At 37.0% G+C, this 27377-nt stretch overlaps 2 protein-coding genes across 12 annotated transcripts in view; one reads left to right on the forward strand and one right to left on the reverse strand.

Annotated features, from left to right (window-relative positions):
* Positions 1 to 3072: 3072 nt before the first annotated feature.
* Positions 3073 to 27377, reverse strand: part of LOC140549280 (leucine-rich repeat-containing G-protein coupled receptor 5-like) — a 53415-nt gene continuing 29110 nt past the window's right edge. For 5 of the 11 annotated variants that reach the window (XM_072672758.1, XM_072672767.1, XM_072672766.1 and 2 more), the window contains 17 exons: positions 23968 to 24039; positions 20077 to 20148; positions 18364 to 18435; positions 15702 to 15917; positions 14631 to 14702; positions 14025 to 14093; positions 13857 to 13928; positions 10540 to 10611; positions 10362 to 10430; positions 10133 to 10204; positions 9195 to 9260; positions 9035 to 9106; positions 7328 to 7399; positions 7067 to 7228; positions 6811 to 6941; positions 5357 to 5437; positions 3073 to 5275 (listed from right to left, as the gene is read on the reverse strand). In XM_072672758.1, the coding sequence (XP_072528859.1) occupies positions 4191 to 5275; positions 5357 to 5437; positions 6811 to 6941; positions 7067 to 7228; positions 7328 to 7399; positions 9035 to 9106; positions 9195 to 9260; positions 10133 to 10204; positions 10362 to 10430; positions 10540 to 10611; positions 13857 to 13928; positions 14025 to 14093; positions 14631 to 14702; positions 15702 to 15917; positions 18364 to 18435; positions 20077 to 20148; positions 23968 to 24039 (2527 nt within the window). In that variant the 3' untranslated portion in view covers positions 3073 to 4190. Of the gene's footprint in view, positions 5276 to 5356; positions 5438 to 6810; positions 6942 to 7066; positions 7229 to 7327; positions 7400 to 9034; positions 9107 to 9194; positions 9261 to 10132; positions 10205 to 10361; positions 10431 to 10539; positions 10612 to 13856; positions 13929 to 14024; positions 14094 to 14630; positions 14703 to 15701; positions 15918 to 18363; positions 18436 to 20076; positions 20149 to 22278; positions 22408 to 23967; positions 24042 to 26038; positions 26303 to 27377 lie in introns of those variants that run through there. The other 6 variants (XM_072672764.1, XM_072672765.1, XM_072672768.1 and 3 more) reach the window with 6 other exon arrangements.
* LOC140549282 (tetraspanin-6-like) overlaps positions 15839 to 27377 on the forward strand; it is a 30350-nt gene continuing 18811 nt past the window's right edge. The window contains exon 1 of the mRNA XM_072672769.1: positions 15839 to 15935. The gene's annotated coding sequence lies outside the window, so the exon portion shown is untranslated. The remainder of the gene's footprint in view (positions 15936 to 27377) is intronic.

Consider the following 27377-nt stretch of genomic DNA (forward strand, 5'->3'; position numbering starts at 1 on the left):
TTTGTTGTAATTAGTGGTGGTTGTAAAGTGTATTGTAATAGTTAATGAATGGTTGTTGTAAAGCCTGTTATAGTTGCTAATTGATGGTTGTTGTAAAGTGTGTTGTAAAGCTTAATATTATAATTTATTAAAGTTTGTTGTAATGTTTAATTAGTGGTTGTTGTAAAGTGTATTGTAATAGTTCATGAACGGTTGTTGTAAAGCATGTTATAGCTATTAATTAGTGGTTGTTGTAAAGCATGTTGTAATGGTTAATTAGTTGTTGTATATCATGTTGTAATGGTTAATTAGTGGTTCTTGTAAAGTGTGTTATAGTGGCTAATAAACGGTTGTTGTAAAGTGTGTTATAGTCATTAATTAATAGTTAATTAATAGTTGTAAAATGTGTTGTAAAGCTTAATAATATAATTAATATAAGTTTGTTGAAATGGTTAATTAGTGGTTGTTGTAAAGTGTATTGTAATAGTTAATTAATGGTTGTTGCATGTTATAGTCAATAATTATTGGTTGTTGTAAAGTGAATTGTAATAGTTAATTAATGGTTGTTGCATGTAATTGTAGTCACTAATGAATGGTTGTTGTAAAGTGTGTTATAGTCACCATTAAGCATTAAAAAGATTAAGGAGTAACTTAGCATTTTATGTCACAACTTTTACTTCATCTGTAGCTGAACCTGAATAAATGTCTTGTTGTTTATTTACCATATATAACCCAATCCTGCAATGTGTCAATTTCCCTGTAAAGACACAGATTTTCAGACAGTTTCTAGAGCATGATACTTACATTTACTAACATAAGTTTGAACACAAAAAACAGGTTTAACAATGTTAAACAACAAGGTCTAACAAGGCAGAATCGACGCCTCATCTGTTTTGACTCATAGCACAATAATCACATTTGTGGCTTTAAATAGAAATAACATAGAAAAAGGAGCAAGGAAAGTGTACCTACCCAAATAATGAAACGTATCTTCAGAAACAGTTTGAGAAGTGTAAATCCTAAAATCCTAAAGTTCTTCTCACCACGCTTTATAGATTAAACCAGCACAGGGTCCACCCTGCTGAGATAAGCAGGGCAAATGTGAGGAATCACATGAGATAAAGAATGTCTCTTAAACTGAAAACTCTTTTTGATTCTTTCTTCACAGTGATTTTCACAGCTATTTAACGCTGCCTTAGCATATAGTTTTACCCCCGTTTCAGTTTTAAGAACTAGTTTTCAAGTTTATAGAAATAAGAATCATGTAGGGGAATTTTCAGCTGTAAAAATGTAAGAATGTGATGTTTATTAGTTAATTATGTGAAACAGCCAAGTGTGGTTTTGGAATAAATATCAGTAAGGAACATGACAACTTAATATCCAGAATAATATACAGAATGTATATTAATAATTAATAATATACAGAAATGAGACAGACACAGAAGCATTGCTGGGATTTTACCTCAATATGGCTACCAGGTCTGCATAATATCAACATGAATGTGAAAAAAGTTTTGATAAAATGAGTGATAAATTATGATTAAAATATACAATGTAATTGTATCACTGTAACATTTGTATTTAATAGTATGTGACAGTAAGTGTTATTTTGCAAAGTCAAAATGACAAAAGTGCCACTCAATATTGTACAAAGTGCAAAAATACTAAAATACTAAACTACAGGTGTACATTTTGTACATTGTAATTATAATCATACATATAGTCTAGTTTAAATTTTATAAGCTAGTTCTTTTTATTATCATTATACTTTTCCATTGTTAAGTGTAGTTCTATATCATTATTTTGAAATAATAAGTCATTATTTTGAGTTTATTTCTCATTATTTTGAGATCCCTTCTTGTTATTTTGATAGGCTGGTGGGTGACCCTTGAATGGGATGAGGTAGAGCTTGTTTACACCTTATTACCAACTTGTGTGCCTCAACTGTATCTGTATTTACTTTGCCAGATTCCAATAACACTTTTTACAGTGGTCGATTGCACCTCACTTTGTTGCCTATTGATGGATGTTTTAGAGAGAAAATGTACAGCAGCAGATGGGCTCCAGTCAGTAATCTACACAGTGCCTTTATTTTATAATAACACTTCTGATAAGTGCCTATGCAGAATATGGTTAGTATGATCATGTATAAATTTACTTTGCACATCAATAATCTGAATTTAATAATACTACAGGTTGCATTTCATAACTCAGGCTATCAAAGAATTTCTCCTGCTCCACAACAGCACTGGATCATAATGTAAATTCCTTTGGATAAAAAGCTATTGTGTAAAACATGTATTCCGTGTGATTACTCATCATACACATAAAAATATGCTTTATTTTTGTTAAATGTATTTATTACAAATAATATGATCTGGTATAAAATATGCACAGACACAATCTGTTGCCACAACAGCAGTATACAGGCCCCATACAGCCTGAACCTACTAAGTGCCACCTTTTCTTAATACACAAATCATTAATAATACAATGACTACTTTATATTTTTACATATTTCTTGTTTCTATTACTTGTTGTTCAGACAAAACACATTCCCATTCTGATGAAAAATGCCTAAAACAGATAAATGATGAACATCAACAGAGCATTTAAAATGAAATGTAAATTCACATGGGTGGGAGGAGTCACATGACTCAGATACACAATGAACTATATATTTTATTCAGCAAATGGTATTGAATTAGTTGATAAGGTACACTGTAAAAAACAACAAATATGTTAGTGTAACAAATCTCTGTTTTATTTTATTTGTTTGGCATAAGTCATTTTTATAACATGTTTTTATATAACATGAAAAATGATCACAAAATTCAGTTGCTGCACCTTTTACCACCTTTCAACAACCTGGAAGTAGCTGAGCTATTCAGTTCAGCTGGCACATTTGATTGCATGATTGAAATCAAACTAAAATGTAGCTAATTTGCTATTATTACAGACACAGGAGATGAAATACAACTCATCAATTACAATATTTCATTTATTCACTCTTGGAGCATCTTAATTTCTTAGCATTAGACCTTACAATATTCAGTTAGCAAAGCATATGCCCCCCCCCCCCTCCCCAACTAAGTCATTTCCAATTTCCATCCACTAGCTTGAACTCCCCATCACACAATGCCAGAAGTGTTTGCCCTAAAACACGTGAAGCCTATTACTGCATCTTTTAAAACTGCTAAATGAGCTATGAAGAGAGTACTAACAGCTAATTCCGTTGTCAGCTCACAGATTCCCACTGGATAGCATCTTATTCCACTAATTCTCTTGGCTAACAGGTACACAAAAGTGGATTGGATTGTAGGTTAGAATGCATCCAAACATTACATATACTATTAAATATGTATGCATTTTGAGAGGGTTTAGAGATGTTTTAGGGCACGTATTCACAGAAATGAGATTTGTGACAGTCTAGTGTCCAGTTCAGTGTTTGCTAGCAATGTTAGCTAATGACTATATATATTTTTTTTTCTTTTTTTTTTCATTTTAATGCTTTATAATGTATCAGAAAAATGCTGCTTATTCCAGTCATTAGGAGGCAAATCTTTATAACTATTTCCTGCATTACACGTACAGGCAATGTTGCAATAAACTAAATCAGGAAGATCCTACTCAGTCACTAAGATATTCTTTTAAAAGATACTATGTTTTTGTTAGTACTGTATCCAATAAAAAAATATAGAAAATGCAACCCCAAAAAAGCTAAGAAAAAGTAACCTGAGCAACCATATGACTGCTTTTTGATCCTCTCCTGATGAAGGCACTTGGCCTGCAAAGAGTCCAACTGTGCCAGGGATTTTGTCATTTCATGGCTCAATACAGGTTAAAACCCTGCCACCAAGACTGGCCATTAAAGTGTGCCAAAGAACTGGATATCTGTATTCTCCTCATGCACGCTTAGAAAGAGACCAACACAATCAAATGTTTTCGTGAAGAAAAAGATCTCTTAACTCTGTTGCAGCTGAATCAACTCAACTGTAATTGCCAGTACTTCTGCACATGGATGCTGTCATGCTGATCAACTTAATGAACATCTGATACTTATGACACTGAGCTGGGGCGAAAATCAGTCACTTGAAATGAAAATGTGAATGTGACTTTAAAAGCACAGCTACCACTACTACTGGCTTCTTAATATTTCGCATCTCCAGTAAGGATCAGTAAAAACAAAAACAGATTTTAGCATTAACACATTATGATGTACAAACATAGTGCATGGCAAGGTGGTGGGCCTTCATACTCTGTGCCAAAGGTGCTGGAGGTGCTGATTTGCTTCCTGGTTTAGTTGAACTGGTGAAAGTGACCAATGTTTGTGTGGAGTCACAGGACTGCTTTTCTGCGTCCTCTGAATCAAGTGATAACAGACTTAAGTGTCTGCTTCTCAACAGTGTAACCTGAGTCTGTCTGAGCAGGAGTCCCAGGTCTTCTTTAAAGTGGGGGTTGAAAAGCACATAAAGCAAAGGGTTAAAGCAGGCAGGGAGGGGTACTACCACCAGGAGCACTGATTTGACCATGTCTGGGCCCACTGCAGAGAGTCTGAGCAGGGCAGAAAACGAGAGAAATGCTACAGGGAAGTAGAGGACACAGTTTGCGAAAAGAAGCCATGCCACATGACGGATCATGGAGCAGTCCCACAACTTGTCAGCCTCCCCCTTCTCCAGGCTACAGTACAAGCGTGTGTAAGTGATGGTCATAATGAGGTAGCACAAAGAGTTCACCAGCACTTGTACCACCATGAAGCCCAGACCAGAGTGTTCACCAAGTGGCAGGGGAAGGCAGAGCGAAGAAATACTGTTTTCACCAACATGTAGGAGAGGCACTGCTGTTATGGCCAAGCCAATGATAAAGCAAAGTGACACTGCTAGCTTAACCACTGCAGTCAATGTCCTGCATTCTGCTGTAGCTTTCCCTCTCTGGACAGAAAAGCCCCTCTCCGCAGCTGCCACAGTCAAGAGGAAGACACTAGTATGTGATGCAAAGACAGACACAACCCCTGTGAGCTTACAGCTAGTACTGCTCTCCCAGCGAGCACCATATAAAGCAAAACTACCAAAGGTGAGGGCATCCACAATAGCCATAGCCCCACTCCATAATCCCATCAGACTGTTGACCAGTGCAAGCAACCCCACCAGCAGCTTTACAGGAGACAAAAATGTTGGAGATAGGAAGATGGAAACCATCACCATAGCATTACAAACTAAGGACATCACTGCAATGATCCAAACTCCACTTCGGATTATCCAGCTCTCAAATAGATGAGAACATGGCCGGAACGGACCTGGAAGAATAAGAAACAAAACATATGGACAAATAGATGGAAAACTAACAATGGAACTGCTGTGAGTTGTGCTTCCTTTACCTGGTGTTGGTGCGCACTGGATAGAGCTGTGAGATACAGGCTCATCTTCAGAGTCCAGAAAAAAATCCTCAAGCTCATCTCCTGTTAACAAAACAGAACTAAGTGAAGGGAATGTGAATGTGAAGGGTTACATGATTGGTAGTCAAAATACATTTCACCTATTGTTGGTATTTCAGTGAAACTAGTTGATGGAAGAAAGGTTTGCACACACAAGGGATTTTAGATTTGAATGTTAGATTTTAAATCTGTATTGTATATACAGTATATATGTATATATACACACTTTATGTCCAAATGTTTGTGGACACTTAGGGCTGTCACTGGTGAAAGAATTAACCCCGTGGTGATTTAGAGTGGCTCAACATCGCGATATGTGGTTTTACCGTCAGTCGTTGTATATGAACTCAATTTCCCAGACTCCTCTGCTAATTCACGTAACCACTCCGGCACCTCATTAGCTCCATGGACTAACAATATGCCCAACCACACCAAACACTCTCTCTGATGGTGCTGAGTGACCGCTCGGGCTCTTAAGGGTATGAAGGCAGAGGTCGTTGTCTGTCCAAGACCCTTTTTGGTGGTGCTATCTTTCACTTCAAGAATCTTTTTGAGTGCATGGTTTCGTCCACTCATTGACATGGCTCCTCTATAGCTGACGCCCAACGTGCAGGCTTCGTCTCACAAATTTTGCATATTGCCTTATGTAAACTGGTGAAGCTGCATTTGGTTTTGTGACCAGAGCACCTGCTGTTGTCTCCATCTTACAAAATGAAGAAAACATGAACATTGTGGTGTGGCAGTTGATTGCCATTCCCTGTGGTTCGCTTGTTAATGGTGTGGTATTGTGAAAGTGTGGTTAACGCGACAGCCCTATGGACATCCCTTCAAATGAATACATTCAGCTACTTTAAGTTGCTGACAGACATGGCCAATTCTCACACACATTGTGCATACGCTTGTCTAGTCCATGTCGAAAAGTATTGCCAATAGAATAGAATTAGGCACCCTGCTTAATTGCCGGTGTGGGCTAAAGGGGTATAAAGCCCCCCAGCATTGAGCTGTGGAGCAGCGGAACTGTTTACTCTGGATTGATAGTGCTCCACCCAATACTTTTGGGAGGAACTGGGGTGTCGGGGATTAGGTGGGGTGATGAGCATCCAACATCCTGATCTCACTAACGCTCTTGTTGCTGAAAGCAAATACTTCTGAGGTAGTCCTTTCTTTATAATCCAAACCCAGGTAGCTTTAAGGTTAAAAAATGTAAACATTAAAAACTCAGCCCACATTCCCCAATTGCCTTGAATCAAGGTAACAATTTTAGTGTTTTTTTCTGTAGCCCTAATTGCAATGCTATGCCCATAAACATAAACAAGAAAGTATAGCTTAAGGACCAGGGTCTTTATTAAGTTGGAAAAAATGAGTAAATGAGGGGATACTGGTCATATTGTACATACCTTGGCTGGGCACTATGACCTCCTTTCTTCCTAAATCATTGCTGTTGTTCTTCTCTTTTCCACCAGGACTACCATATTTCTCGCAAGTCAAAAATGCACAGCACTGAAATGCATACGGCATCTCCATGACCCTTGAAAGATAAATACAAGGATATTATACTCTCAATATATATATATATATATATATATATATATATAATATATTTTTTTTTCATTAGAATTAGGATCCAACATAAGTGTTTGACAGTGTTCCCACCTTAGTCTGGGAAAACTTTTCACTGGTAGTAGCTCTTGTAGATCCACATTGCCAGACAGTTTTAAGTGGGTTAAAGCATGGAGATCTCCCACAGGTACTGAGGACAGCTGATTAGAAGTGAGATCCCTGCAGAGAGGTACAGTTATCCAAATCCTGCAAATGCTGGTAATTATGTAAAACATCATGAACACCATTACTGTCTTATAGCTTTAAGCCAAAAATTTAAAAGCATGATCATTAAATGCTCAGTTTAGAACTCACAGTTTAGTGAGGGCTGGCAGCCCTGAGAAGGAGAAAGGGTCCAAAGAGCACAGCTTATTCCAGGCCAGGTCACTGCAAAAACAGAATGTTGATTCATTTTGTATTATATAGAACTGATAACATACATATTTAAAACAGAAGAGACTAAAAAGCCAGTCTGGTGTGCACAACATAGCAGTTAGTGCCCCCCATTCTGCTGTAGCTTTACTACTACAAACAGAAAGGCAAAGTAGCCACAGTCAAAAAGTCAAACAAATATCAGTGCTGAAAATACTAAAGTCACATTGTGTCATATTCAGAGTTAAGTTAAACCAACTTAGTGAAGAGATAAACCTGAAATTTACACTTCTAAATTATCAATTCACTGAATTGCAGCTCAGCAGTATGCTGGCTGCAATTAGTGCCTTAAAATATAGGCATTTCTTAGGTCTCAGAAAAAAGTTAAAGGGACTCTTCTCTGTTATGGTCAAGGAAGCATGTTTTGCTTCCTAAAACCTACTCTGAGAGAATGAGGAGGAATGTCTTTCCACAGGCTATTTGGGCACCCAACCAAGACAATAACTACACTTACATAGCATAGGTCAATACATGGACATACAATAGACATTCTACATTCATAAATACAGAGGGGGAAAAAAGTATTTAGTCAGTCACCAATTGTGCAAGTTCTCCCACTTAAAAAGATGAGAGGGACCTGTAATTGACATCATAGGTAGACCTTAACTATGAGAGACAAAATGAGAAAAAAAGTCAGAAAATCACATTGTCTGACTTTTAAAGAATTTATTTGCAAATAATGGTGGAAAATAAGTATTTGGTCACAAACAAAAGTTCATCTCAATACTTTGTTATATATCCTTTGTTGGCAATGACAGAGGTCAAAGTCTTCACAAGGTTGTTTGAAGGTGACCAAATACTTATTTTCCACCATTATTTGCAAATACATTCTTTAAAAATCAGACAATGTGATTTTCTGATTTTTTTCTCATTTTGTCTCTCATAGTTGAGGTCTACCTATGATGTCAATTACAGGTCCCTCTCATTTTTTTAAGTGGGAGAACTTGCACAATTGGTGACTGACTAAATACTTTTTTCCCCTTCTGTATCTGTATTATTTACATTGTATTACGCACACACACATTTACATACTAAACTTTATACCTCAATCCAACATTTCACCATATCATCTTCCTTTTCCTGCATTGCACATAAAACTGTGCAGTTTTGATTCCTAAATCAAATGTCTGTCTATTTTCTATTCCTACATATTTCTACTTTTGAATCATTGTATATTACATTCTGACAGTTTATCATGTTTTCTTTTTCATATGACTGGCAATCATCAAAGCATTTCACCCTACTGTGACAAATAAACTTTGATTTGATCTAGAAAATCCAGATTATGAGTCTGAAATGAGTTTTTATTTAATACATTTAAAATCTTACATGATCACACAAACATTTAAGCTATCAACAGATGTGCCATAGAGCAGAGCTGATCAATGAACTTAAACATTTGTACCTGTGTACGTGTTTACTAATTCACTGGCTTGCATAAATTGGGAAGGATTTTTTTAGTTAGGAAGGAAATCAGGGTGCAAAGGTTCAAACTGAGTGTTTAATGTCTAACCGGGCTTGTGGGTGTTAGAGCATGACCACATATTACACTAGGAATGGGAGACATCTGTCATAGGTACTTATACTCACAGGGACTTTAGTGAAGGCAAACCCCGAAACGTGTCCGCTCGCAGCTCATGGATCAGATTATGATGGAGATCACTAATCAGCAACAACAAGTATTAGTTACTATTACTGTTGCTGTTAATATCAGTTGACCATTAAATTACAGTGTTCATTTGTAACTCACATCTTTTGGATCTTCGTACAACCTTGGAGACTGGGCAGAGTTTGAATTTCATTGTATGAGAGATCTCTATAATAAAGACATTTTGGGTTAAGCTTAAGCCATGGATAATAATCTTTATTTTATTTTTTTATTCTTACAAGCACAATTAAAAGAGATCAAGTACTGGGATCTTTAGTTATTCATTTTTAACAAATGTCTAGAAACATTCTCTATTTTAATGTAGTAAATCATAAAAAAATATTTTTCATTTCAGCCAGTTTAATTTGTGGTAACAATTCATTGTGATAACAACTACATTTACTAGAGAGCAGACTTTATAAGATTACCTAAAGACAAAAAAAATACTTTTTTATGACAACTGAAACATTTGTGCAAATTTTTCATTAAAGATGAAAATGAAAGCCCAATATTCCATGAAGTTTATGTCCATGATTAATGCACTATGCATAGACAATTACCAACCAACAGCACTAATTGTCTTAAAACGTTTTAAGATTGAATTATTTCAAAACTGACAAAAGTATACTCTTATATAGAATTATGAGAGATGTCATGATAAGTGTATTAACAAATTATGCCCTAAGGGATTTCAGTGTTTTATTCAACTAAAAATAAATATATTTAATGATATGATAGGTTAATTATTCATTTTACATCTCAAAAAGTGTAAATGTTTTACACTGAAAAAGTGATGCATTCATTTTTCTTGATTCAAATGTGTATCACTTCTACATGACTAAAATATTACATTATATATTACATGAATACACTCTGAAAATAGATGAAAGAGATGAGATGAGATCAGATTGAAAGACATTTATGCCATATATTTTATCCAGGTGAAAATTGTAGACAATGGAAATCGTTGCACCCTTTTCAGCATGTAGTGATATGGTATATATTAAGTGGATAACTCTCGAAGGATCAAGAGGACTCACAGCATCTGCAAGTTGGGAAGCTGCTCACACAGAGTGCTGGGAAGAGATGTAATTTTTGCTCCTGTTATAGCACTAAACAGAGAAAAGTCAAGACGCAATAATACAGGATATTTTGTAATTCCACATTTTATAGAAGTGCAATATGTTTTTTCTACATACTGACATGTTAGCTTGGGAAAAGTGGAAGATCAAACAGTGTGTATTTGATGTCATTGCTGAGGGGACTCACAGCCTCTCAAGACTATATGTTCCGGTGAGATCAGGAAACTCTGTAATATTTGCTGCTCCATTTAAAGACCTGAATACAATAAAAAAAGATCTTTATAAGCATTCTGATGCTTCTGTGAAAACAAAACCAATACCCATCATATACAAAACACAAGACTGCATGTGATAGTTCTACCCACAGTGTTCTGAGCTCTGGCAGGTGCTGGAAAGCTGACTGACCAACAAACTGAATTGGGTTGTCATAGAAGAATCTGTTTTAAAAAAAAAAAGAGCAAAGAATAAAGCTAGGTCTTACCTTCTATACATAGACAACTTCTTTTATAGTCTATGTATAAAGACTAGCCTAAAAGTGGTATGCAAAGGTTTCTGCACCCAGGTCAAAAAATATGTTACTGTGAATAGGTTTTTTAAAGCATTTAACATTTTAAGTAAGATTGGTGTATTTTATTTGTTTGGTACAATTTGTGAAAAACGCAAAAAGAGCGCAATGGAAAAGTGTGGGCACCCTAAGAGATTTGAGATTGTAAAAATTGCCTCATTAAAGCTTACCCAACAATCAGCCGCAATGGGCTACTCTAAGCAGCTGCTTGCACTCCAATAATAAAAAAAGCAGGACAACATTAAATGAAGATAACAAAGAGTTTTAAATAGTAGTTTGTTCTTAGTTCATAATATAATTAAGAAATGGCAGTTAACAGGGGCAGGGAGGTCAAGCTGAAGACCAAGAAAGAACTGTCTGAAGAAATACCTGAAAGACAATTTAACCTCCCTCCTCCATTTGACTGCAAAAGCCCAAAACTGTAGGATAAAGGTTAAAATATATATATTTTTTTAATTATTAAAAAAAAATAAAATTGTATGTCTTTTGGAAGTCATCTTTTACTCGCTTAGATATTCACAGAAACAGAAATTTTGACAAGACGTGCAAAAAGATCCAAGATCCAAGATCAGACATTTCTGTTTTGGACTGAGACATTTACTTTATGATCATTGCAAAATTTAGATGGATGGAAAATGGGAAAATATTACTTAAAGTAAAAAATAAAGGATAAAAGATTAACAATGTATGTACAACTAGGGTTGTCAGTTGGCTTACAGTTGAAACCAGAAGTTTACATACACTATATAAGAGACACATATGCATTTTTTTTACTATATTTTATTTACTATTTTATTATTTTTTTCAAAGTCAAAAGTTTAAATACACTAAGATTACTATGCCTTTAAACAATTTGGGACAGCACATATGATGCTGTCTTTGGAAGCTTTTGATTAGCAACATCTGAGTTAATTAGAGATACACATGTGGATATATTTTAAGGCACATCTGAAACACACTGCTTCTTTGTGTAACATCATGGGAAAGTCTAAATAAATCAGCCAAGATATCAGGAAGAGAATTGAGGACAAGTCTGGCTCATCCTTGAGTGCAATTTCCAGATGCCGGAAGGTGCCTCATTCATCTGTACAAGCAATTATACGCAAGTACAAACAAGATGGCACTGTCCAGCCATCATACCGCTCAGCAAACATGCATCAACCAAGAGCAAAAGCTAAAGACTTTATGAAGATGCTGGCTGAAGCTGGTAAGAGTGTGTCATTATCCACAGTGAAACGAGTACTGTATCGACATGGGCTGAAAGGCCATGCGGCCAGGAAGAAGCCATTACTCCAAAAGAAACATAAAAAAGCCAGATTAATCTTTGCAAATGCACACAGGGACAAAGGCCTTCATTTATGCAATAAATCACATTGTCTGATTTTTAAAGAATTTATTTGCAAATAATGGTGGAAAATAAGTATTTGGTCAATAACAAAAGTTAATCTCAATACTTTGTTATATATCCTTTGTTGGCGTTTTCTGTAAGTCTTCACAAGGTTGGCACACACTGTTGCTGGTATGTTGGCCTATTCCTCCATGCAGATCTCCTCTAGATCAGTGATGTTTTGGGGCTGTCGACGGGCAACACAGACTTTCAACTCCCTTCAAAGGTTTTCTATGGGGTTAAGATCTGGAGACTGGCTAGGCCACTCCAGGACCTTGAAATGCTTCTTACAAAGCCACTCCTTTGTTGCCCTGGCAGTGTGCTTGGGATCATTGTCATGTTGAAAAACCCAGCCACGTTTCATCTTCAATGCCCTTGCTAATGGAAGGAAAATTCAAAATCTCAAAATACATGGGCCCATTTTTTCATGTACACGGACCAGTCGTCCTAGTCCCTTTGCAGAGAAACAGCCCCAAAGCATGATGTTGCCACCCCCATGCTTCACAGTTGGTATGGTGTTCTTTGGAAGCAACTCAGCATTCACTCTCCTCCAAACACAACGAGTTGTGTTTGTACCAATTGTACCAGCTCTACTTTGGTTTCATCTGACCATAAGATACTCTTCTGATACTCTTCTGGAACTCTTCTGGAACTCTTCTGGAACATCCAAATGCTCTCTAGCAAACTTCAGACGTGCCCGGATATGTACTGGCTTAAGCAGGGGAACACATCTGGCACTGCAAGATCTGAGTCCCTGGCGGCGTAGTGGGTTACTGACGGTAGCCTTTGTAACGTTGGTCCCAGCTTTCTGCAGGTCATTCACTAGGTCCCCCCGTGTGGTTCTGGGATTTTTGCTCACCATTCTTGTGATTATTTTGACCCCACGGGCTGAGATCTTGCGTGGAGCCCCTGATCGAGGGAGATTAGCAGTGGTCTTGTAGGTCTCCCATTTTCTGATTATTGCTCCCACAGTAGATTTCTTCACACCAAGCTGCTTGCCTATTGCAGATTCAGTCTTCCCAGCCTGGTGCAGGTCTACAATTTTGTTTCTGGTGTCCTTCAACAGCTCTTTGGTTTTCACCATAGTGGAGTTTGGAGTGTGACTGTTTGAGGTTGTGGGCAGGTGTCTTTTATACTGTTCAAACAGGTGCCATTAATACAGGTAATGAGTGGAGGACAGAGAAGCCTCTTAAGGAAGAAGTTACAGGTCTGTGACAGCCAGAAATCTTGCTTGTTTGTAGGCAACCAAATACTTATTTTCCACCATTATTTGCAAATAAATTCTTTAAAAATCAGACAATGTGATTTTCAGAATTTTTTATCATTTTGTCTCTCATAGTTGAGGTCTACCTATGATGTCAATTACAGGCCTCTCTATTTTTTTTAAGTGGGAGAACACAATTGGTGACTGACTAAATACTTTTTTTCCCCACTGTAGTGTATGTAAACTTCTGGTTTCAGCTGTATCTACAAATTCTTTTGACAATGAATTGATCTAAAAGGAAAGTAACAGATTTTCCTTAATCATAACAACATTCAAGTTCAAGATATCTAGTCCCATTAAATCCATGGAAAGATCATTCAAATATCAAAGGTAATCTCTCATCTCTTCATACAAGAGCAAAACTTTATATGTGTATATGCTAAAATCAGATACTAAGGGCATCCACTAACAGTTTGAAAGCTTCAGAATTTATAAAACTTTAGCCCTGCTATTAAATGAGACCTACATTGTCAAGAGAGAGGGGTTTCCAGTGAAGGCATGCTCAGGGATGGACTTAATGTTGTTGTTGTGAAAGCCCCTGGAAAGTATGAAGTAGACAAAAAGTTGATGGGGCTGGTGAAAATGAAGGTAGGATTGTCAGAGATTGTCAAAACAATTAACTACATATACTCACAACTCTTTTAGGGTCCTCAAAGTTCTGATAGCAACAGGGAACTCCTCCAGACTGTTGTAATTCAGATCTCTGTATATCCAAGATACACTAATAATGAACTTTGCCAATACTGATTCAAGCCATGGTTAAATATTTGCTATTAATATTTTTGCAGTGGCTTACTAATAGTTTAAACTCTGAAATAACAACCTTGTGCAGTCTGAAAAAAAAATACCTAGTCTGCAGACATATTTTTGTTTGCACTGAATATAAGATTATAATGCATATTATGATGACATTCATATAATCTAGTGCCAATCAGAAGAAAGGTGAGATGAATGTAATGTCTCACCTTTTGTAAGTGCTATGCTCCAGGACTATATTAAATATATTTTACATAATATATGCCAGATATATCCTGCTTCTACACCCCCATAAAAATGTCCTGTTTTGCCTCTAAAATGCTTCCATGAGACAGCAACTACTGACTCCCTTTATTGAGCTGAAACTCTTATCTACTTTATCTGAGAAGGAAGAAGAAACCAGAATGGTAAAAGAAGGATGGCGGCACAATGGAAGGAACTTGGAATGGCACTTTTGCTGCATGTTAATGAGAGGTCAACTCACAGAGTCTCCAGGCTCTGTAGCCCATCAAAGCTCTGTTTTCCCAGGGAGAGCACTCTGTTGTTATTGAGATGCCTGTGGAGGGAAGGCATAGAGAACAGTCAGATGTACCCAACTCTCTGCGCCTACCAAGCAGAAAGCTGATTGGCACAAAAAAGAAGATGAAGACAAAAAATTAACAAAGGCTCAAGGCTTCTTCCCCCTTGCTTGTTCATTGTGTCCTATGCCACTGTAGACTAATTATAAATACCCCCTAGCTTTGCTTATTGCATGCATATTAGCATGACTGTAAAGGATGTTAAGATCAAAGAGACGCAGTTCTGCTTTTGATTACGGACAGCTTCTTTCACTAGGCTTTCTCTCAGATTCAAAAGCCTGTTCACAACTACAGAGAAAACTTAAATAGTACCAATCATTTGTCCTTGAAATAATTTAAATAAAATGAATAGGATGTTCTACTGGAGGTTCAGCTGTCATTAAGGAATGACCTTTCCAAGCTGTACCTTTTGCCTTGTCCAAAAGAAGGGATGAAGACATAGGAAAAGAGGAATAATTATTTACAAATGAAAATCTGACTAACAAGAAACCCAAGACAATTTGATTGAAATGTTATAGACTTATGGAAGGTTTCTGACTGTGAAACGTGGAGCAGCATAGAAAGTGGCTGTTCAAAAGTAGCAGTTCTTATTGGGTCTGCTTGGAGTCTGTTGTGATTGGCACAGAAGTAACTTCACTTTCAATGTTTCTAGTTAATTTAGAATTAACATCAAAATAAACTTAGCAATCATGAGAGATAAACAAGCAAGCTCAAAACAATCAGTTTTTGTAATTATGCTCTGTATAACTGCAAAAATCAAGGTTCAAAGTTTCTGATATCTATGCATAATATTGTGCTTCAACAAAATCACACTAATCAAAAAAGTATCTAAGCTTCTTACCATAGCTACCAACCACTGCACTGAGGAATGCACTTTGTACACTTTGTGCGAAGGCTGACCAGAGAAGCTTTCCATTTGTTTCCATTGTGCCCCTTTCTGTAAATAATCTCTCTGGCTTTACAAATGTTGCACTTACAGGACCACCAGACTTGATAGATTAGCGAATGCCCGGTCTGGGATGTAGGTGATCTTGTTGAGAGCGAGTGTCATCGCCTGCAAGGAGGAGAGGGAACCCAGGGCATCAACAGGTACTTCTGTCAGAGCATTGTCATCTAGCCACAGGTGGCGCAAGGTAGACAGCCCATCAAAAGATTGCTGTGGCACCCTGAATATGTGATTTGCATCTAAACGCCTGGGAAAACACACAAAAGTAAGTAACAGTTATTTTAAAAATGTGTATTTGTTGCTGATTGAAGAGTTTTCAAAAACATATTAACATTATTTACATGTTAAAATGTTGTTCCAGGAAACTGTCCCTTTTTTATTTAGTTTAATCCAAAGATCAAAGATCAGTACCCCGAGCAGATATCCATGGATTTGAGTGCATTATTGTGATTATACAGTGCTGCAGGTCTGATAGTACTTATAGTTATTTGCATTTTAGACAACAAAGACATAAAAGTTGATTAACAAGAATGTTTACTTACATTTACATTTACATTTACGGCATTTAGCAGACGCTCTTATCCAGAGCGACTTACAAAGTGCTTTGCTATTTACCCAAGAAAAGCCTTAGCTAGTTAGAATAGACTAATAATTCAAAAGATACCTCTAAGCTTTAGACATTGCTAAACACAATACAATAAGGCGACCATAGAACTATTCATCCAAATACTCTCTGAAGAGGTGGGTCTTCAGTTTGCGCTTGAAGACAGCGAGCGACTCGGCCGTTCGGACACCCAGGGGCAGCTCATTCCACCACTTTGGTGCCAGGACAGAAAAAAGCCTGGACGCTTGTCTTCTGCGCACATGCACAAAGAAAAACAGCTCTTATCTATAAGCAAGCTCTGTTGCATTTAAACACTGACAGTGTCACACAGCTTTCTCCACCTAATGGATTACTTTCTCTTTGTTCGTGTTTAGCTACCCTAACCGTGTTTTGATGAAAGACGTCTTCGTTCACAGTAGTGTTTTTGTTGAGGTGGAACATCTGAAATGAGTCGCCCATCAAAACATTCCAAATTTGGCTTTGTGGTTGGCACTTCTTCATGTTGCTTGTTGTTAGGATTGGGACACAGTATTGGGACCATAACTATTACTTTTGGCTCTTTACACTTGGCACTGTTTTTTTTTTGTTTTATTTACTGTCCATTTCTAAATTACAGGCCAGTAAATGAGAAGAAACTGGCTTGGATGGTTAGGAACAATTCAAGAACTAATACAGCTAATATAGTGTTGTATATACAATAAAGAAAACTTTGTGTTGCACACCAGCTCACAGTGTTCTATTGTTAAGGATAAAAAAGGCATCTTAGCACAAATATCATTCTTCTGACACTGAACGCTCTTAACCAGTTACAATGATCTTAAACACTAAGATGATTTTATACAACTGGGTCCTGATTATTGTTATTATTATTACATTATTATTACTATTATCATTATTATGTTGTTTATTGTAGTATGTATAATGCATAATGCCACAAGGCTCATATTGTCAATACCCTGCATAGTACCCAGCTCTTGACCCTACTGACCATCTTTGGGATGAGGATGTTCACATTGCAGTAAACACTGTGCAATGCTGTCATTTCTATGTGATAAAACAACCAGGCAAAGGAAAATTCATGCTTTTCTGAAGGCCAAAGAAAGTGCACCTAATAAAACTGACAACTACATTTATGTTGTCTTAATTGCACAGTTTTTTATTTATTTATTTATTTATTTTTTTAATAACATTATTAATAATAATGTTAGATGAACACTGTATTGGCAGTGTTTGTGTAAACTGTAAATGTTATAGTATTCCCAGCCTTACGGGGATTATGTGATGTAGAAAATAAACAAGAGGAGCTCAAAATGAGCCTTTTTTTCTTTCTCTAAGGACATGCTTTCAACTAAAGGTTTGTTTCAGCTATAAAGGAATGCTGACATTATAAAGTGCTATCTTTTTAAATAGTCTGAAAAGCTTTAATTGATGGCAAAACGTTCACTGTGAAATTAGAAGAAACTAGATAGCCTATCTGTCCTGTGTAAATGCAGCTCGCCCCACTCACCTCAATTTGGCCATTGAGAACATAGAGGTTGCTTCAAGAAAGAGAGTACTTTCTTCTCCCTGACAACTATTACCAAAGATGCCCAGAGCGACAAGATATTCAAACAATACCCACACTGTTCCTTTTGCCAGGCACTGGAGAGACGAAGAGTGTTGTATGGAACAATGCTTATGGATTAATGTGATCTTGGGCTGATATTTTGCATGTATTTGAGGAAGGAAAACGAGGAGAAAGAAATAAAATAGAGCAGATGGCTTCCAGCTTGAATTCAATGAAAGATAATCTCTGCTCAGCCTCTCTTACGAGCCCTCTGTCTGTCTTTTTTAAATTGATCAAAGTTGAGGCCTCGTGAGGACTGAATTGATTTGGAGAAGTCTAAGGGTTTGCTTCTCATATTGTGTGTCTTTCTCCTTAGTTACATCCCCCCCACCCCCCCATCCACCTTCTGTTTCTTATGATAATTAATGGAGCCTTGGCACTAGGGGGGCTTAATCTGGTAAACCAAAACAAGAAGAGAGGAGAAAATAGAAAAAGAGAGTGCCCAAGAGACATTAAACTGTATGTGTGTACATGTGTACTCACAAGGACTGAAGGTTCCGCAGACTCTGAAAGGCCTCACTGGGGACCTCCTGAAGCTGGTTGTTTTGGAGCATTCTGTGTGAGAAAGTGTTAGAAGACACAAAGAGGCCAGGGAGGTTTAAGGAGAGAACTGTAACAGGAGACCGCATAAAAAGAGGCCACCATTTAGCCTCAGGATGATGATGGAAGATAGTAAAATCTAAGATGCGTTTACAGTCCACAATCAAATGCAGCACTTAAAATTTCTTCTTATTTATTCTTATTATTTAGATAGCTCAATACAACTACTATAACAAGTGCTTTCTCCAAATTCAACAAAAAATGCCACGTTTAGTGACTACTGCAGTCTTAGAATTATTCGACCACTGCGGTAGAATCCCTCCTATGAGTGCACACCTCTACTGAATCAAAAGAAAAAAAAGGTCAGCTCCAATCTGCCTAAAACCAGATAATTCTGTTCTGTGGAGCAATAAAAGAAAACTTGACCTTTTTGGGCCTATGGATCAGTGGTATGTATGGAGAAGGAAGAATAAAGCATGCGCTGAAAAGAACATCCACCCTACAGTGAAGCACCGTGGTGGTACTGTGAAGCCATGGGACTGCTTTGTTTCCTCTGGCACTGGAAACCTGCAGGATGAGGAGGGCAAGATGAATTCAATAAAGTGTAAGTAAATCCTAGGAGAAACGTCATGCTTCCTGTGAGCTGAAGTTTGGGCTACACTGGACCTTCCAACAAGACAATGATCCCAAGTATACCTCAAAGTCCTGAAAGAGTGGTCATCACAGTCAACTTACCTGAACCTCAATGAAACTCTATGGTGGGATTTGAAGAAGGCCGTTGCAGAACACAAACACAAGAATATTAGTGAAACAGAGGCTATTGCCCATGAGGAAGGGGCTAGGATTTTTCGACAACACTGCCAGAAGCTGGTACATGGCCATGCAACGTTTGCAGCAAAGTCATAACAAAAGGGTATTCTACTACTAAAGTACTAAAGACAACAAGAAAAGGCATGAAGGCTTTGAATAATTTAAAAACATTGCAATTTGTTTTGAATTTGGAGAAACCACTTGGTATATTAGTTCTGTCTATTTATTTTTGCGAATAAACCTTATTTGCAATGAAGGTTAAACATTTGCAACTGCACATACTGAAACTTAAAACAACATACACTAGCATACACTACCGTGTTACAAATATATGTAAATCCACTGTTTTTTTCTGTAACCAGTACCACATCACAAGAAATTCAGTTAATAACAGTACTGTACAACAAGTGGGTAATACACATTGCTCACTAAAAACAAAACAGACAATTTTTTGTGTGAACCTCACTACTTCAAGCATCCTAATAATAACTGAACATTTGTTGGACTTCAGGCACAAATGCCTGACTCAAAAAAAAGTTACATGGAAAGATATTAACCCCTATAAAAATGCCATTCATAAACAATATTTTAGTTAATTTTATTTCTAAAGATTCCGACCTTTACCATATCTACTGTTTGCACAGAAATGAATGTGCTTTGCCTACTTTAAATCAATTCCATAAGAATGGCATTTACACAGTCACTGTCAATAGAATGATCATAGTTTTGCTGATGTAATATTTTATTTAGAAAGCACATCAGGTAATTAGGTAATTAAGCAGCATTTAAAAACAAGCCTTCTTAAGAGACAAAGACAATACTGCAGTGCAAAAAGGGTCCACTCACAGTATTTTGAGACTGCTGAGACCATCAAACGCTCCTTTAGGAATGTCCTTCAAATCATTTCCAGCTAATCGCCTGTGAAGAGAGCAAAAATATAATCTAAAATAGTTATAAATAGCTTCCGTTTCCACTGAAATAACATCAATTGTCAAAACATTCTCATCAAAGGTGCACATTTTAATGCCTGGCCCACAGTGCAGCTGGGGCTGCCTCCATTTATAAATCTTCACAAATCATACTCAATTTACAAATCATACTCAGTCACTTGTTCCCACCTCTGCCCAATAATGTATAAGGAGGATTATACATGGAATTATAGCTGCTGCTAAATTTCAAAGCAAGAGTAGGGTATTTCTTAATCATCTTGATTCAAGAAAAGTTTTTTCTTATTTAATTTCAAACCTGCTCATAAGGCCCACAAGTTACAACTCCTCATTCTTTTCAATAATATTTGGTCATTAAATTAATAAAATAATTCATTGCTGGAGGGTGATACTACTTTGCTTCATGGTGTCCCTCTGTATTAAAGCACAAAAAGGTGTTAAATTGGCTGAATCCCAAAAACAAGTTGCTCATTTCATTAAGCATATTTCACATGTTTTATTACCATATATTTATCTGGATATGTTTGTACTGAAAAAAAGCCTTTTGTATTGAAAATATGATATCATAATGAAGTCGAAAAGTTCAGTATCGTATTTGACCTCTTTGAGTCAATCAATTTCATTCTTGCCAGCTTGCACCAATGTTAAATTCAGAACCACCTCAAGAAACATGGCAGGAAAGAGGCCAAGGATCTGCAAGTACCCACTATGTCAAAGGGCCTGTTCTAACACGATAGTGCCATTTGTTGCAGAGAGGTGTTGTATCTCACCCCTTGTGGGGAAATCAGCAGGAGAGGACTGCTAATGAATGAAGACATAGATTCAGGACAGACAAAATGCAGCTAAAGAATTGGAACAGCACTTCCCCTCATGTTCTGAGGCTTCCAAGAAAGGTCATTTTGTGTCCACCAAAGAGGACAGTTTGCTCTGACCAGACATGAAATCACATTCACTACACCTGAGCACACTGGGAGAATTTTTTCTCTTTCTCTCTCTCTCAGCTTTGCTTTGCTCTTGGGGAACTCTTTGCTTCCCAGCTGTGGGCAAAGGGATCAGGCAGAAAAAAGACACAGCAACAACAGAAGCTAAGGCCAAACTAAGGCTTATGATTATTGATTACATCAGCAGATCAACTGACAAACGATCTTGTTCCATGCAACGTGCTTGGTCCTCTTTGTGGACTCTTTACTCTTGCACTCATACCCTAGCATGTCCCTTAGAAAACTTCTGTGATCTCGAACTTATTGTTTTGTTAGATCTGAATTATTATGACCTGTACACAACCTAGCTTTTAGGTCCAGGGGCCAGGTCAGTACAAAATATATACATTTGGCTGACTGTAACGCACTGATGAACACTACCATTCAACAGTTTTAAATCACCATGCTTTTAATAAACACATTATTATAGTCCATCATTTATCATTTTACTTGCTGGAGATTGAGTTGAATTAGACATATCTTTAGAATCTTATTGAATCAAGAGTAAGGTATGTTAACATACACTGTATAAGTTATTATTGAACATTCATATCATAGTTAGTTGTGACTGAAACTTATCAAGTAGTACTCTGCCACATACACACATTACCTAGCTGTGATGCCAGCGCTTACATTACAAAACCACCAGCCATAACAAACCATTATAATTATGCTAGTAAGAGACAGCCAAAATAAATGATGAGTTGATGAAATCAAAAAGTAAAACACATCTATCTGTATAACACATCATGTTTTTGGGCTGTCTTGTACAGCTTTTTTAAGATCTTCCCACAGATTTTTAATGATGTTTAAGTGTTTTGGATCACTGCTCTGTGGTAGAAGTCAGCTTTCTTTTGGGTTTCTTTTCAGCTTCAGTTCCTCGACTGACTGTTTCACACTCGAGTTTCCTAGTATTCAGTGGAATCCATTCTTCTACTTACTCATACAATGTTTCCAATCCAACTGGCTGCCACACAATCCCAAAAAACAGATCCACCCCCATGCTTAATCGGCAAGAGGTTATTTTCATTAAATACTGCTTCTTTTGTTCCAGCTGCAAAACACTTACAATGCAGAGCAAATGCAGTGGTCTGCACATTCGAGCTGCGATATAAACTCACTTCGACGACGGGCCTGTGAAACATTTAAGCAGTGGTGTAGAGTCACTACGACAATAGGCCTGGGAAAGCATCCAACCAAGTCCTGTCAGCAGCAGGTACAAATCGTGATGTAGCAGTCACTCAGGCAGCCTAGGAAAACTCATAGTTATCATGTATAAACCCGCAGCCAGGTATTTTCAGAGACAATGGAGAGATAAACAATGCAAAACAGCACAAAAGTAAAACAAACAACACATACTTTTGATCAACATGCTTACGCTTTGGGCAGGTACATAAAAAGGCGGGATTTAATGTTATTGACTGCAAATGTTATTGACGCATCCAGTCAAACCACAGAGTGGAACTGACACAAGGGAACGTTAACGTCAGCATGTAGCACTAACAAGTGTGACTGCTAGTTGAGATGAGGGCAAGTAGCATGTACATTAGTTATGGCTTATTTAATGGCTAGCAAATCAACGTGATGGCTAATTATGATGTCCCTAAATTAAGTTTGCTCAAGTAAAGTTTGCGAAAGCCTGAGCTTCATTTCTGTTATCTTCATGACCATAATTCTACACACACACACACACACACACACACACACACACACACACACACACACACACACACACACACACACACACACAAAAACATGCACATACTCCTTTCACAGTGATGCATAAAATATCCCACAAAGAGGGTATAATATCAGATCGTGTGAGCGGAGCTTAAAATGACCCAATGCAATACAGCACACATTCAGACTGCAATGAGTTGAGTCAACACTTCAACATAGTAAACAAAGGTACGGTAGCCAGTCTTGTGTCCTTATGTATGATATTTAGGCCTAGTAATAAATGTCAATAATAATTATTATTTAATCTCTTTTTCAGAGAAACACACATTGTATGGACAACTTTTTGTGGATAGCTACATCATTAATTTTTAAAAAGTACATTTTAAGATTAAAATAATTGAGATTTCAGCCCTACTTTGGACATTGACCTTTGTAATGAGGTCACAGGTACACCTGATAAGATTCCAAGCAGGTTGTGTTTGTGCAAGCAACACCACACAGTAGAGCAGGTGTGACACCACTGTATAACTTAAGACACTTAAAACAATGAAGACTTACACACATATCACAATTATTTGTAATTGCATTAAATTATTTCACAACAAAAATTTAATTTGACAAAAACTTAACTTAATTTTCAACTTAACTTGATTTTATGGCATTAAAGAAAATTCAAATGAGGTCCCAGCAACTTGTTCTGTAATAGTATAACTACTGCTAAAGTCAGCACATTTCTATATATTTAATTTGCTCATTGGCATTTTCCATGTTGATTTATAAGTAAGAGTGTCAATAATTGCATATATGGAACCTATAAAGTATGATATTTCACAATACAACAGTTTTTTGAAAGACAGAAATCAAAATGATTAAGATGTTTGTGTCCTCATAGGCACATTAATAAAAGCTATAGGCAAGTCAGCATGGTGTAGCACAATGTAGCACAGTGAAGTGCTTCTAAAAACAGTGCTTATGAAGAATGTTCTCCTTTGGGTCATACAAATATTTTCTTACTCATTATTTTACTTTTAATATAAAAATATAATTGCATAATTTTGCATTGCACTATATAGCCAACCATTTAAATGTGCCCCTTTTAAGACCACAGCCAGGTATGAATGTGTACTCACAGCTCCTCAAGAAAGTGAAGGTTGGAGAAAGCATTGCTGGGCAGATGGCTTATGTTGTTCATACTAAGATCTCTGCAGATAGAGAGAGAGGGAGACAAAGGAAAAAACAGATAATAACTCAATCAACCCACAAAACTTTTTTTACAGGATGTACAATCTCAACTGTGTCAATTTGGTGTGTGCAAACATGTTTTGTCTATACCATATATAGCTCACAATAGAATGCCTAAAATTGTTGAATATAAAAAGTATCAGCAGAAGGTTGCATAGGGTGAAGATAGATTAACACAGAACAGCCATAACATTAGGACCACCTTCCTAATATTGAGTAGCTTCCTCTTGTGACACCACAACAGATCTGATCATTTGAGGCGTGGACTCCACAGGACCTCTGAAAGCATCCTGTAGTATCTGATACCAAGACATCCTATAAGTTGTGAGGTGGGGCCTCCATAGATCAATGAGCCTAAGATGCCCATGACCCTGTGGCCGGTTCATTGGTTGTCTATTCTTGGACCACTTTTGGTAGGTACTGACCACTACATACCAGAAACCCCCCACATGAGATGTTCTGACCATCCAGCCATCACAGTTTGGTTCTTGTCAAACTGGCACAGATTCGTATGCTAGCCAGTTTTCCTGCTTTTACCTCATTACCTTATGTGGACACAATTAGATCAACAGGATACTGATCTCACATCAAAGGTGGTTGTGAAATGGATAAAGCAGGCTAACATTACACTTTTGAAAGGGCCTTTCAAATAATACATTTAAATAATAAATATGTGGGTTTGTGCCAGAAAACCAACAAATGTAGTTGAATTCTGCAAGAATTGTCAAATATACAACCAGAATACTTGTTAAGGGACATAATTTATAAAGTGTGACTTAGTATATACAATGTGGCCTCAAGTCAATATCATCATTAATTTAACTTTTTACCTCAGTAATGAACAATTAAAACTAGCTGCTTCTAATTTAAAGTGTGCTTCACTATACATAACTGTGTTCTTATAAAAAAGAAGAACCTGTAAACTGATATAAAATAATTTATTATGTTGAGATTAAGACATGACAAACACATTATTAATTTGTTATCCCAAGACCAAGACCAGGCTTGAGAACATAAACAAGATTAATGACCAACTAATCACTTGCTCACTGAACCTACTATATACTATAACTGCTAAATACTGAGTAGCAGTTTAATTATTAGCTCAGCTTTTAATAGAGGTAAATAAAGAACCTTCTTCATGCTGCCTTTAACAAACCATCTACAGAAGCACTAAGAATGACAGTTACCACTAAGGCTTGCTGACACTGAGGTGTCTGCCAGGCTCCAAAAAAAGAAAACATCCACTGTTGCCCAAATTAAGTATGTAATTTGCTTTCCATCCACAACAGCTGCTTCTAAAGTCAATCTTATTATCTAAAAAAAGGTAATGCACTGTGTGTCTTAAAATCTTCTACTCTAAGGTCCAGCCCCATGGGTATTACTTCATAGATGACCTGTTGGTTGGAGATACTACTGCTGTATATAACAATGTAGACAACCTTTTGTAGACAAAAACAAGTGCATGAATGACAAAGAATAAATATATGCCACATGTTTTCTCACTCCAAACAATAAAGGGAAGGTTATTGAGAAGTACGCATTATTACATTACATTTTCACAATTAACCTTTTTTTTATTTTAATACGCAATTTTTGTGGCAATTTAAATGCTAGTTGTTGTTCTATTGGTAATAAAAATGACAAATTAACTCTAAGGCAGTGAGTAAGAGGATCTGCAATAACAGCAATGCTCCGCAGGAAACTAAACTGACTCTAATCAACATGCAATGGCTGCACTTAGAGGTAATTAGGTTTAATGTAGCAGAGAGGGAGCTGGTGTTGCTTGCAAGGATGGGGAAAGACTGGGTGAAGTTAGTAGAGCAAAGGGGGGGGGGGCAATTTCATAGCTCCTCAATGTCTTTCCCAAGGGTCTAAAGTATCCAGGCGGGAGGAGGGGGGTGTGGGTTGGTGGTGAAGTGAATTACAGGGCAGCTGACTGGCATGGGGTAGGGATACCTTTTCAAAGAGGCTGATGGTCACTCTCTGCCCTGCTCTCTCGCTCTCTGCAGTAGAAGAGTGTCTCATCCTAAACAGGGAGAACAAAAGCAAGCTTTCTGCCAGGTTACTTACTGTGTCTAGGTGAAGTTGTAGGATGCCTATCAATCTTATCAGATAGATGAAATTGTTAGCTACCATACAGTCTCGTAATCCTATCAGCCTCATTCCTCTGGACCCATCTGAATACCCTGAATAGCCTACCAGTTCATGGAGTCACGGTGTCTGCAAGGTACACAAAGCAGAAGAAGAACAGATAGAGGCTTTGTTTGTTTACCATGGTCACTGCAATTAAATGCATAGCCTCGGGCCAAAGTAAATTACCTCCTTGTCCCTTAAAAGAGAGCAGAGACGGAGAGTACAAGACAATATGCCCTCTTTGGCTTTCTTTAAAATATGAGTATGAAAATAAACTAAATGAGATAATTTATTCATTCACATTCATTTCACCACTGCAAGTGAGGTTGGTGAAGCAAGTTTGATAAGTGGCAGTAAATTGCCTGGTATTAGGTTACATGACTTGAAAATCTGGCTCAGAGCAGAATAATAAAACGAGTGGTGAATCAGGTTTCCCTGAGCTCCTTAGAATGGGGCGGCCTGCACCTGCTGCACTCTGGCTTCCTTCTGCTGCCACAATGAACATCTGGCACCATCTTTTGCTTGGTCAAAGTAAAAAGGGTTTGGCAGGACAAGCTGCCCTACACTAGAAACAAGTGTGTGTGTTAAACCTTTAAATACTTCCTATTTATATAAACCAATTTTATGGTTTAAAACCTATAACCTAAAACCTAAAAATATATTTCAGCAGCAAATGTGTTTTTGCCAGCAAAATACAATATCAAATTAGACTAAATGCAAATATACATGAACACCATAAATATAAATTTAATTTGTTGTCAATAAAGTTATTAATATGTTGGTTAGAAAATGCTGTCAGAAGAACACACTCATGCTTACAGTAGGACATTAGGTTAACTAGGTATTGTATGGCAACTATAAATACTGGGCTTCCTCAAAGAGAGAAAATCCCAATGCATTCTCTATTTGTATTTCCTCTAATGTTAGATGTTTTTGTTTTTAAGATATAAATGCTTACTGCCAAAGTAAATAGCTTTAAATATTTTTTCTCTCTATTTTGCACTATAAATGAAACTTGCACTATAAATTAATTTGTACGCTTAAAGTAAGCTTTATATGTGGCTGATAAAAAAAAAGTCACTGATACAGGATTGACTACACCATCTGTGTGACGTTATTGCACTTATTAATTCACTGCATTCGTTATTAAGCCATTTAGGCA

This window comes from Salminus brasiliensis, chromosome 2 (assembly GCF_030463535.1).
Source record: "Salminus brasiliensis chromosome 2, fSalBra1.hap2, whole genome shotgun sequence".
NCBI lineage: Eukaryota > Metazoa > Chordata > Actinopteri > Characiformes > Bryconidae > Salminus > Salminus brasiliensis.